Source organism: Balaenoptera musculus, chromosome 19 (assembly GCF_009873245.2).
Source record: "Balaenoptera musculus isolate JJ_BM4_2016_0621 chromosome 19, mBalMus1.pri.v3, whole genome shotgun sequence".
NCBI classification, from domain to species: domain Eukaryota; kingdom Metazoa; phylum Chordata; class Mammalia; order Artiodactyla; family Balaenopteridae; genus Balaenoptera; species Balaenoptera musculus.
The window spans coordinates 9,247,445-9,260,228 of NC_045803.1; the positions used below are offsets into that span (position 1 = coordinate 9,247,445).

A 12,784-nucleotide genomic window follows, 5' to 3' on the forward strand; every position below is an offset into this window, starting at 1 on the left:
GGACAAAGGGAACAGCAGGCGTCAAGAAGGCACTGAGCGCTGCTCACCCTGTGGTGCATGAGCAAGAAGAGACGGAGCCGAGATGGTGGGCAGGACCCGCATGGAAGCAGGTCTAGGCATTTCTGCGTCTCCTCTGCAGTGTGCAGGCCATGATGACCCGCTTCAGGGGCCAGCGGAAGTGAGAAAGTGTCAAGACAGAAGGAAAAGAGAAAGAGCCTTTGGAAGCTGCCTGGGCGGGGAGAAACAAAGTCCTTTTCCACTGCTGTCTCATCTGGATTCACACACCGGCCTCCTTGCCATCCTCCGTCCAGAGTTCATCCCAGAGCAAACCAGCGCCCTCCAGCCTGCGACAGAAGACTCCGGGTGAGAACTGGACCTGGAGTCGGCAAGGCTGGTGTGGCCAGGAGCTGCTTGCGAGAGGCAGAGCGCGCGCTTTCCGTCAGCTTAGCCCGTCCCGTCCCGTCTTGTCCCGGCCGCGCCTTTCCCCCTTGTGCTGGGCTCCGTCCTGGGCTCAGAAGGCAAAGCTCCCAGTGAGCCGGCCCCGGCCCTCTGGGGACAGCTCAAGGACCCATGGCGTGGCCACGCCACCAGGCTCCTGATGGAGGGATCCCCGGGTGGTTCTCGGCAAAGTGTTTTGCTTTCTCCGCTTTCTTCACACCTCCTTGCACCATATTTTTAGGGCCCGTGGTTTTGGTGTGTTTGGTTTTCTTCCAAGCCGACAGGTGCATGGGTTCGAGGCGTGTACAGAGTTGGATTTGTGGCTGCTTCCAGGAGGGGGCCTGAGGACACGGTGGGAGACTAGCCAGGGCAGGGTGTGGGCTGCTGGGCCCTCTCCAGGAGAGGGACTGGGACCCCCACTGTGGGCAGGGGCCGTGGGACCCAAAGCCTGTATCCTACTCTCCTCCTCCGGCTGAGCCGGGAAGGGAGCATAGATGCCTGCCCAGGCTCCCCCCACCTCCCCCAAGACCCTGGCTGAGGTCCCATCCTGTCCACAGAACCCCAGAGGAGGCCCACCCCGTGGACGTGGCCTGAGGGGAACTGGGCAAGGCCTGTGCGGCCAGGGCTCCTTCCCGCCTGTGTGTCAATACTTGCCGGCTGTCTCCTGCCTTTTTCCTCCTCATCCCACCATCTCAACCACCTCACTTAAGGGCCCTGACTCTTACTAATAATGAGGAAACATGGTGTCCCAGCCAAAGGGTTCCCCCTCCCACCTCCTTGGGGTAGGAGGTTAAAGAGGGTTCAATACCAAACGCCCTGCCCCAGAAGAGAAATAGCCATTGAGTTTGGGGCCAGAAGCAAGGGCGGGAGAGGCAGTGCGCCATGATCAGGTTGGTTTGGTTTGTCTTTGTGTCTTTTTGTTTTGTTTTAAACAATCATCAGTGGAGATTTTCTTCAGCCACCAGTGTTGGCCTTGAAGCGGAGGGCTGCAGCCCTTAGTGTTTGTAAAATAAGAAAGAATACACAGTGTGGCTGTGGTTGGGTTTTTTTTCCCCTCTTTTGAGAATTTTTTTTATAAAAGCAAAATTAAATACTTTTTTAAAACTGAAATCTGTGGATGAAATAGAAGCTGGAACCCTCCTGTTGGAATATTCAGCCTAAGAACCTCATGGGACTATGAATTCACCCGAAATTTTCATTTGCCATCAGGCCGAGCTTTTAAAGAAAAATTGTTCTCTAACCAGGATTGTAACAAAAGTGTAAATACTATTTCAGAGTTGAAAGTTGATGGTGCAAATATGTATATAACGTACTGTATTTTTACAATGATCGTCGCATGACTCTATTCCACCCCCTTTTTGTACTCCATATCTGTCTTCCAGAAATGTCACCTGCCCTTTCTCCTGTGGTCTCTTAATCCAATAATTGTATTACTGCCATTAAAGGATGCAGTTATTTTAAAAAGCCTGTGGGTCTTGTTTCTCCGTGCTGCCCCCACCATCCCTTGCCCCAGAAATGACGGGGTGGGGGTGAAACCTTGAAACCAGGGTCTCTTCTCGGTCGCCAGTCCCAGGGTGACATTCATGATGACACTGTGGAATGGTGCCTCCCAACAGCCTCGCTTCCCTTAGCGGCTGGACGACTGCATTCCACAGTGCCGGAGCTCTGGCTCCGGGCCAGTCTCGGCCTTTAAGGACACAGATGGCCCACACAGGCATGGTCCTTCCCCCGCACAGATCACAGAAGAGGCCAGTGATGAACTCAGGACAACTGGGCTGGCTTCTAGGGATGAGAAACGGGAGCCCTCTAAACTGCTGTAGACCTGTTTGTGTCCGCCTCAAAATTTATATGTTGAAACCTAGTTGCCCAATGCAGTGGCGTTTGGAGGTGGGGCCTTTGGGAAGTGATGAGGTCAGGAGGATGAAACCCTTACGAATGGGGTTAGTGCCCTTATAAAAGAGACCCCACAGAGTATCTTCGCCCCTTCCACCGTGTGAAGATGTGGCAAGAAGACAGCCATCTGGGAACCAGGAAGAGGCTCTTCACCAGACACTGAATCTGCTGGCACTTGATCTTGGACTTCCAGTCTCCAGAACTGTGGTATTTTGTTATAGCAGCACCAGCGGACTCAGACATTACCCACTTGTTAACCAGGGGTCTTCTCGGGGGAAGCTGCACTCGGCGAGGGTGAGAAGGGAGCAGGACTTGGCCTGGAGGGTAGCCATGTCTTCTTTGGAATTGCTTTGGTTTCTGTGTTTCAATGGGCTTCTATTAATTTTCCATGGCTGCCATATAAATTATAGAAGCCAAGTGGTTTAGAACAGGAACTCGGGGAGGTGGGGGAACAAAAAACAAAAACAGGAACTTGTTACATTACAGTCCTGGAAGTCAGAAGCGTGACACGTCTCACTCGGCTAAAATGTAACGGTTGCCAGGGCTGCCTGCCTTTCTGGAAGAACAGGGAGATTCTCTTTACGTGCTTTTTTTCAGCTTCTGGAGGCCACCCACCCACCTTGCCTCGTGGCCCTCTTCTGTCTGCAAAGCCAGCAACATCACATGTCTCTGGCCCTTCTTCCATTGTCACATCTTTCTCTGACCACAGCTGGGAAAGGTTCTCTGCTTTTAAAGGCCCATGTGATTAGATTGGGTAATCCAGGATCATCTCCCCATCTCAAGATCCTTCATCACATATGCCGAGTCACTTTTGCCATGTAAATTACATATTCATGGGTTCTGGGATAAAAACATGGACATCTTTGGGAAGCAGTCCTGCCCTTTAATTGGGATCCTGGGTATTTCTCAGAGAAGGGTTCTCACAGCCCTTACACTGATTGCTGGTCTAAGCAGGTAAGCTCTAGGTCTCGGTCAAAAATTCAGGGTTCAGCCTTTGAATTTCTTCTAATTCATCCACATCGAGTAAGGATGATTTCACCGGTAACTCAAAACTCCAATTTGGGGACTTCCCTGGTGGTTCAGTGGTTAAGAATCCGCCTCCCAATGCAGGGGACGCAGGTTCGATCCCTGGTTAGGGAACAAAGATCCCACATGCTGCGGGGCAACTAAGCCCTGCGCGCCACGAATACTGAGCCGGCACACTCTGGAGCCCACGTGCCACAACTAGAGAGAAGCCCACGTGCCGCAACTAGAGAGAAGCCCACGTGCCGCAAAGAAAGTTCCCGTGTGCCGGAACTAAGACCCGACGCAGCCAAAAGTAAGTATTTTTTTAAAAACCCAAAAAACTCCAACTCAGCTGCCTTAAACAGGAAGGAGTCCATCATCTTAGGTAAGAAGGTAGGGTGGTTTCAGGGTTGGTAAAGTCAGAGTTAACTCCAAATTCACTCAGGTTCAGCCCATCTTTCCACACTGCTGGTCTGGGGCAGCAGTACCCCTCGTGATGGCAAGATGGCTAGAGCATCTTCCAGCCTTCACCTCCTCACCCAGCCAAGTGCAGAAGCAGAAAAGAAACTTTCTATGTATCTATGAACAAGGAAACGCTTCCTGGAAGTCCCTCAGTCTTCCTTTCAGGTCTCATTGGCTGGATTAGATGGTGTGCCCCTCCCTACGTTGGTCCATGGCAAGAGGGGAAATAGAGGTCTGACATCTGGTTCTTAGACTAATCAAAGATCCAGCGTCCTGGGGCCCAGCACATGGCTGCTTGGAAGGTGAACGTGCAAACACCCGTGGGGCTCGTGCAGGAAGAAGGCGGCGCAGGAGTTGGAAGCTGCAGCGGCGGTACAGGCATCATTCAAGTGTTTGGGGCATGGACCTTCTCTGCACCAGAGCCTGTGCTTGGCACCGGGCTCCAGCAGGAATGACCCACTGTCTGGGGTGAGGTGTGCAAGGAGAAGGAAGGTGGCACCTGGGGCTTGGGAAGTTGGCAGGTCCTGGAGAGCCTTGAAGGCTGTGTTACAGACATGGGCAGGGAAGAGCTTGTATTCAAGTAACGACTGGAGTCAGAACGTTCCATCTGGCGGAGGTGTAGGACATGGGTTGGCCAGGGCAAGATGGGGTGGGGGTAGGGCGAGTGGGGAGCCTGGTGGGATGACAAAGCAGGAGGATCAAGGGGCTGGGCATCAGATGGATTTGAGACTCAGAGAGTAGCGCACATAGGAGTTGTATCTGGGTCAGATGTGGCAGGTGACAGAGATGAGGGGTCAGGACAGGATGTCTGAGGCAGCCCAGAGGAGGGCAGTTTCCTTACTGAGGTGGCACATAGGAGGAGGAGGTGGTCTCGGAAGGGGCTGAGTGCAGCTTTGGACCTGGAGCTCTGCGCTGCAGGCTGTGAGAGGCCCCTCCACAGAGCTGGTCATCAAAGCTGCGGGAACGGATGACGTCACTCGGGAAGCACGTGGCGCTCTGAGCCGCATCGCCAACTGTCCATCCCTCCATCCACCCATACATCATTTTTTTGTTTTCTTTGTTTTGTTTTGTTTGCTTTGCATGTGGGACCTTAGTTCCCTGACCAGGGATCGAACCCGTGCTCCCTGCAGTGGAAGCGCGGGGTGTTAACCACCGGACCTCCAGGCAAGTCCCATATTTTTGGATGCATTTCAAAATAAGTTCCAGACATCAGAACAACCCTAAATCCTGCAGCATGTGTATCATTAACCAGAGTTCAATATTTATTTACGTTCCCTTTTTTTTTTAAGGTGGAATTGCCATATCGTGAAAGGCACAAATCTTACATATACACTCGTGGAGTTTGTTTTGTTTTTTTTTTTAAATTAATTAATTTATTATTTATTTATTTATGGCTGTGTTGGGTCTTCGTTTCTGTGCGAGGGCTTTCTCTAGCTGCGGCAAGCGGGGGCCACTCTTCATCGCGGTGCGCGGGCCTCTCACTATCGCGGCCTCTCTTGTTGGGAGCACAGGCTCCAGACGCGCAGGCTCAGTAGTTGTGGCTCACGGGCCTAGTTGCTCCGCGGCATGTGGGATCTTCCCAGACCAGGGCTTGAACCCATGTCCCCTGCAATGGCAGGCAGATTCTCCACCACTGCGCCACCAGGGAAGCCCACTCGTGGAGTTTTGAGAAATGCATCCACCTAGGTACCCCAAACCCCTATGAATCTAGAGAACAAAGTTCCCTCATGCCCCTTCCTGGTAATTCCCTGCTCTTACCCTCCCACGGGCAACCACTCTTCTGGTTTCTTTCCTTCTTAGATTACTTCTGCATCCAAGTAATCTTGGATGGTCGGTGCCTATATCGGCAGCTCATTGCTTCATAGCAGTGTAGTGCCCCCTTGAGACGTGGACCACAATCACTCCCTCACCCCACTGCTGAGGGATATTTGGCCATTTCTACTTTGGGGCTGTTATAAATAAAGCTGCGGTAAACATATTTGTGTACAGGTCTCTGTGTGACCATACGGTTCATTTCTCTTGGTAAATACCTAGGACGGAGATTGCTGGGTCATAGAGCAGGTGAACACTGAGTTTTATGAGACTGCCAAACTGTCTTCCAAACTGGTCATACCATGTTACAATTCCCAGCACAGTGAATGAGACTTCCACTTGCTCTACATCTTTGCCAGCACTTTATTTTGTAATGTATTTAACATTACTATTTTTAATTGAGGTGAAATTCACATAAAATTAACCATTTTACAATGAACAATTCAGTAGCACTTAGTACATTCACAGTGTTGTACAGCCATCACCTTTTTTTTAGTTCCAAAATGTTTTCACCACCCCAAAAGAAAACTCATTATTAAGCATTACATCTGAAAAGATCCTTTTTCCAAAAAAAGGTCATATTGATAGGTTCAGAGGCTTAGGATGTGAACATATATTTGGGGGGGCCACCCTTTAACCCCCTACACTACTCTTTCAGCTGGTTCCAGGGATGCGGGCAGAGAAGGGTCTGATGGTCCTGTAGGACCTTACCAACTCCCTCTGACATCTGTCCTGGGATGCGTGTGCCACGCTTGCTGCTACTAGAGTATTTCTCACCTAGCAATAAAACCTTTTGGATGAGATATGATCAGTCAGTAAGATCCCTAGGAACACTTTACTGGGTATTTGCAAAAGACCCACCTAGGGGAAAATGAGCTAGCTGCTTTTTCTCCCAACAGCATTGTCCATGGTGTGAGCCTGGTGAGCATTTCTTAACGATACTCGGAAACAAATTTTTTTTTTTAAATAAAGTTATTTATTTTATTTATTTATTTTTGGCTGCGTTGGGCCTTCGTTGCTGTGTGCGGGCTTTCTCTAGTTGCAGCGAGCGGGGGCTACTCTTCGTTGCGGTGCGCGGGCTTCTCATTGCAGTGGCTTCTCTTGTCGCGGAGCACAGGCTCTAGGTGCGCGGGCTTCAGTAGTTGTGGCGCGTGTGCTCAGTAGTTGTGGCTCATGGGCTCCAGAGCACAGGCTCAGTAGTTGTGGTGCACGGGCTTAGTTGCTCCGTGGCACGTGGGATCTTCCCGGACCAAGGCTCAAACCCGTGTCCCCTGCTTTGGCAGGCGGATTCTTAACCACTGTGCCACCAGGGGAGCCCAACAATTTTTTTTTTTTTTTTAAGATTTGGAGCATATCAGTTGTATTGGTAAGGACGGGCGAGTTTATGCTGCAGAAACACAGACTCCCAAACCTCAGTGGCTCATCCACAGGTCAGCAGGAGGCTCTGCTCATTGCAGTCACCGAGGCACCCAGGTTGGCTGAAGCACTACCCCTGGAACAACTTGGCAGCAGTGAGGGAGGTGGAGAAGAGCCCACCAGCTCTTAAATGCTTCCTCCCCAAAGCCAAGGACTTTGCTTTGGCTACGTTTCATTAGCTAAAGCGAGTAAGGGGGCCAGCCTAACTTCAAGGGGATGGGGAGGTGCAATTCTACCAAGTGGCCAGGAGGCAGAGAGCTGGAAATATTTGGAGACCAGGACTAATGTTTTCCACATCAGCCCTCCCCATTTCTCCCAGGCATCCCTCATTGTTTGCAGGTGCCATGCCACGGGCTACACTGCCAGCTGAGGAGGTGTGGTGGCTTGGATCTCTCACCGCAGGGAGCGTCATTATCTTAAGGCCTCGGTTGTGGCACCCAGAGATTCACCACCAGGTTTGTGTGGAGGCCACGCCCCTAAGCCTGTTCCAGCCAATGAGTGAGCTGGGGGTGGGGTGGGGTGGGACCCAGGGATGAGGGTTTGTTGGGCCGAGAGAGAGGGAGAAAACTGGTGTCTCCTCTAAGGACCCTAATCCTATTGGATCAGGGCCCCAACCTATGACCTCATGTAACCTTAATTACCTCCTTAAAGGCCCCATCTCCAAATACAGTCACATTGAGGGTTAGAGCTTCAACATAGGAATTTTGGGAAGACACAGTTCAGTCCTTAGCGCCCACCCGGTCCATTCCACCATATCCCCAGTAGCCCACCTGAAAAGCAAAAGCTTTCACATTCTTTCTTATTTCTTCTGGTGGTTACTCTGTTTCTCTCGAAATATGTCAACTTTAGGTATTTCCTGCCAACTTCCTGCTCCCTTCCCTCCCCCTTACTTTCAGGCTGCTCTTCTAAATACTATGACACCTCATTCTCTGTGTCTGATTCTCTCAACCAGCAGTGCCCACTAGAATGTTCCACAATGATGAAAATGTTCTCTCTCCAGTGCTGTCCAATATGACAGCCACTGGGCACATGTGGCCACTGAGCACTTGAAGTGTGGCCAGTGCAACTGAGACACTGACTTCTCATTTTTAAGTTTAAATTTAAAGAGCCACATGTGCCCAGTGCCTGCCACGTTGGACGGCACAGCTCTAAACCCTAGCTGGGGCTCCTTGTTAGAATGATTACAATTACAAATCATGGGACTTCCCTGGTGGTCCAGTGGGTAAGTCTCCTGCTCTCCCAATGCTGGGGGCCTGGGTTCGATCCCTGGTCAAGGAACTAGATCCCACATGCATGCTGCAACTAAGTCTGCCCGCCGCGACTAGGAGTCCACATGCCACAACTATAAAAAGCTCACGTGCCGCGATGAAGATCCCGTGTCCCGCAACTAAGAATCAGCGGAGCTAAAATAAATAAATAAATAAATAAATATTTTTTTAAAATTACAAATCATGCCATTTACTTTCCTCTCAAGACCTCCCACTTTCTGGCAACTGTATTCATTGTCAAGCTTGATAACTGTATTTGTTCACTGTTGTAACTGTAACAAATTATGACAAACTCAGTGGCTTAAAAACAATGCAAATTTATTCTCTTATAGTTCTGAAGACCAGAAGTCTAAAATCAAGGTGTTGGGGGAATTCCCTGGTGGTCCAGTGGTTAGGACTCTGCACTTTCACTGCCAGGGCCCAGGTTCAATTGCTGGCCGGGGAACTAAGATCCCACAAGCCACGCAGCGTGACCACAAAAATAAAATAAAATAAAATAAAAGTGTTGGCAGGGCGGTGTTCTTTCTGGAGCGCTCAGGGGAGAATTGACCTCTTGCTTCTGTTGTCACGTTTTCTTCTATTAACTGATCCTCCTGCCTCCCTCTTATAAGAACACTTCCGTCCGCGTCCTAATTCCTGGAACCTGTGAATGCTACATTCCATGGCAAAGAAACTTTGCTGATGTGACTGAGTTAAGGATCTTGAGATGGGGAGATGAGCCTACATTATCTGGGCGGGCCCAGTGTAATCACAAGGGTCCTTATAAGAGAGAAGCAGGAGATCAGAGTAGTAGATGTAGCAATGGAAGCAGAGGTTGGTGTGATTCCAGGAAGGGGCCACGAGCCAAGGAGTGAAAGTAGCTTCTTGAAGCTGGAAAAGGCAAGGAAACAGATTCTCCCCTGGAGCCTTTAGAAGGAGAGCAGCCCTGCTGACACCTTGATTTTTTTTTAAACATTTTTTAAAAAATTTATTTATTTATTTATTTATTATTTATTTATTTTATTTTTGGCTGTGTTGGGTCTTCGTTTCTGTGCGAGGGCTTTCTCTAGTTGTGGCGAGCGGGGGCCACTCTTCATCGCGGTGCGCAGGCCTCTCACTATCGTGGCCTCTCTTGTTGCGGAGCACAGGCTCCAGACGCGCAGGCTCAGTAGTTGTGGCTCACGGGCCTAGTTGCTCCGCGGCATGTGGGATCTTCCCAGACCAGGGCTCGAACCCGTGTCCCCTGCATTGGCAGGCAGATTCTCCACCACTGCGCCACCAGGGAAGCCCCGACACCTTGATTTTATTTTATTTATTTTTAAAATTTTTATTTATTTTATTTATTTATTTTTGGCTGCATTGGGTCTTCGTTGCTGCACGCAGGCTTTCTCTAGTTGCGGCGAACGGGGGCTACTCTTCGTTGCGGTGCGCAGGCTTCTCATTGCAGTGGCTTCTCTTGTTGCGGAGCACGGGCTCTAGGCGCGCAGAGTTTAGTAGTTGCAGCACGCGGGCTCAGTAGTTGTGGCTCGTGGGTTCTAGAGCACAGGCTCAGTAGCTGTGGCACGTGGGCTTAGTTGCTCTGTGGCATGTGGGATCTTCCTGGACCAGGGCTTGAACCCGTGTCCCCTGCATTAGCAGGCGGATTCTTAACCACTGCGCCACCAGGGAAGTCCCAACACCTTGATTTTAGATGTCTGATCTCTAGAATTGTTAACAAAAAAATTAATTTGCATTTGCTTTCAGCCACTAACTTCGTGGTAATTTATAACATCAGCCATGGGAAACAAATACACAGACTAAACTAACCTGTGGTATTAAAGTCATTCAGGGGCTTACCCTTGGCAGTGGCTACAGTGACTAAGAAGGGGCTCGAAGGGTCCCCTGGGGGTACTGATCATGTTTATTTCTCAATCGGGGAGCTGGTGATGTGGGGTGTGATTTTTAAAAAATTCATCGAGTTATGTGCCATGATCTTTAAAGAATTCATCGAGTTATGTGCCGTGATCTTTGTACTTTTCTGGATGTGTGTGATGCTTTAATAAAAAGTTAAATAAGAAATTCCAGGGCTTCTCTGGTGCTTCCACTGCAGGGAACACTAGGTTTACTCCCTGGTCAGGGAACTAAGATCCCGCAAGCTGTGCAGCCAACAAACAAACAAACAAAACAAAACAAAAGAAAAACGTAGCTCCTAAGAAGATTAGATTATATACACAGAAAACTGCGTAACTCTGTTCTACCATTCCATGCTAAATCCTCACTTTACAGGGAACGGAAAAAAACAGACAGGGAACTAACTTACCTGGGGTCACCTGAGTCGGTATACAACAGAGAGCCAGAACCATTTTAAGGCCTCATATGCTATCACATGTACTAAAACAATAACCGCTAACACATACACACACAGTACGTGAGATGGTGCTGGCCCTGGTCTGGGTGTTTGCATGTACTGAATAATTTTCAGAACTCCATGAAGTAGGTCTTATTATGTTCCCATTTCACAAATGAAGAAATTGAGGCCCAGAGAGACTAAGCAACTTGTCCTAGATCAACAGCTACTGAGTGGCAAAGTCAGTCTCCAAATACAGACAGTCTGGCTCCAGAGTCATCTTACTCTTGGGGAGAGAGAGCAGCTCCAAGGAAGAGATGCCATGCCCCAGGGCTTGCGGTTGTCAGAGGAATCCAGAGCGATGCCTTTTCTTCCCTCTTGATCAGTATCTGATCAGGAAAACTGAAACCACTCCAGGCATTTAAACCAAAGGGAATGTAATACAGGGAATTGGACACCAAGAGGCTGGAAGGGCTGGAGGAGTAAAAGAGGCATAATCGGGTTACCACCGATTAGTAGCTGCAGGAAGCTGCTAGGATCCCCAGGGTCAGTGTAACAAGAAAATGATGGTGTCACCCAGAGACTGTTACGTTACTGAAGTAGGAACCAGGCTGCCTGGGCAGGGCTCCTGGAGCTTGAGCTTGGTAACCATCCCTCAGGGCGTCACCAGAAGCCAGGGGGAGAAAAAACTTCTTGCTTTTTATGCCTTCCAACTGCCAGAAACTAACAGGAAACCAGCTGGCAAAGGAGATGGAGAAATGTAGTTTGCAGGCTTCTGGCCCCTGTTGTAGAGAGGAAGGTATAGGAAGGCAGCAAGTGTGGATCTAACATACTGACTCTCTTTTTCGTGCCCCAGGCATCTGCTGTCTTTGAGCGGCATGTGAAACCTTCTGCTGCGTGAGCTGTTACTCTTGTAGGGGACCCAGCCGTCACCCTGTGGTGTCCTCAGAGTCACAGCGCAACTATAGAGGAGGGTCTGCAGTGAGGAGGAGATGGGACAAGCTGGTGGAGGAAGAGGGGAGGGGGGAGGTGACCCCTTCCCACTAAGCCCTGCTTCACCCTGGGCACCTCCCTTTCTCCCCAGTGTGTCCCAGAAATTGGAAGAGCAAGCTCTGCATCTTCCCTGACAGGGCTCTACTTCACCTTTCTCTTCCCCACACAGCTCACTTTATCCAGCCTTCTGTCTGTTGCTTCTGCTACACATCATGGATGATCTGATGTGTCTTCATGAAGGACTTTGTTAAGACAAATAGCCAGTGCTCCAAGCCAGCGGTCATCTAAGAGCTAAACACACAGACCACATCTTGTGGGAGAGGAACGCAGGAAAGCCTGGAGAGGGAGTGGATGGATGGATGGGTGTCCAGGAAAGACCCAGCTCTCTGGGCATCTGCCAGGTGTATAGGACATATGATCGCCTTGTACAGTTGTGCAGGTTTAACACTGAACAAGGACATCGCACCTAAAAGGACATCATTCACATGGAAATCATAGATTTGTAGACTGATGATGACAATTTACTAGCATTTCGCAGAAAATTCTCTTGTTCTAACCAAATCAGTGTAGTAGGATAATTTTCAGGTAAGTGGAGACACTAAAGGAGAGTCTTGATCCTTGGATGGGCTGGGGGCCAAGGAAGTGGGAGGGAGGGGAAGGGACTGTGTGAGGGGACCCCCAAGAATCCCAGAAGGAGACACAAAGGTGGAGGGAGGGAAGGTCTGGCAGCCTGGGGGGGCGAAGTCGTGAGATCAGAAAGGGGAGTTGCTTTTAGCAGAGAGATGGATGAGCAGTTCAGGGTTAGGTGGGGTCTGAGGGGCAGGGAGAACAAGGCTCCCATCCAGAGCCTTCAAACCCCTCCGTTTCATCTCCTCATGTCTCTCTTCCTTACCACAGGTGGGTGGAAAGTCTGTGTCCACCAGAGGGATATCCAGGTCCAGAGATGGATAGGACGCTGAAGCCGAGGCAAACATCCAGGAAACCATAGGGAATAGAACAGCTCAGGGGGCAATGGGAAGGGCCCCAGCCACTCCCTGCGGCTTGGCCTGCCCTGACATTTCTGCTTTCAGAATGACGTTTCTTGGGAAATAGGTGAAGGTGGGCAAAGGATACAGACTTCCAGTTAGAAGATGAATGCATTGTGGGGATCTAATGAGTACAGTACAGTACTCTCTTGTATACTTGAAAGTTG

General features: G+C 49.9%; 1 protein-coding gene across 2 annotated transcripts in view; it reads left to right on the forward strand.

Annotated features, from left to right (window-relative positions):
• Positions 1-1,896, forward strand: part of ZC3H4 (zinc finger CCCH-type containing 4) — a 42,865-nt gene extending 40,969 nt beyond the window's left edge. The window contains exon 15 of one of the 2 annotated variants that reach the window (XM_036833673.1): positions 2-1,896. In XM_036833673.1, the coding sequence (XP_036689568.1) occupies positions 2-36 (35 nt within the window). In that variant the 3' untranslated portion in view covers positions 37-1,896. The remainder of the gene's footprint in view (position 1) is intronic. The other variant, XM_036833675.1, reaches the window with a different exon arrangement.
• Positions 1,897-12,784: the final 10,888 nt, after the last annotated feature.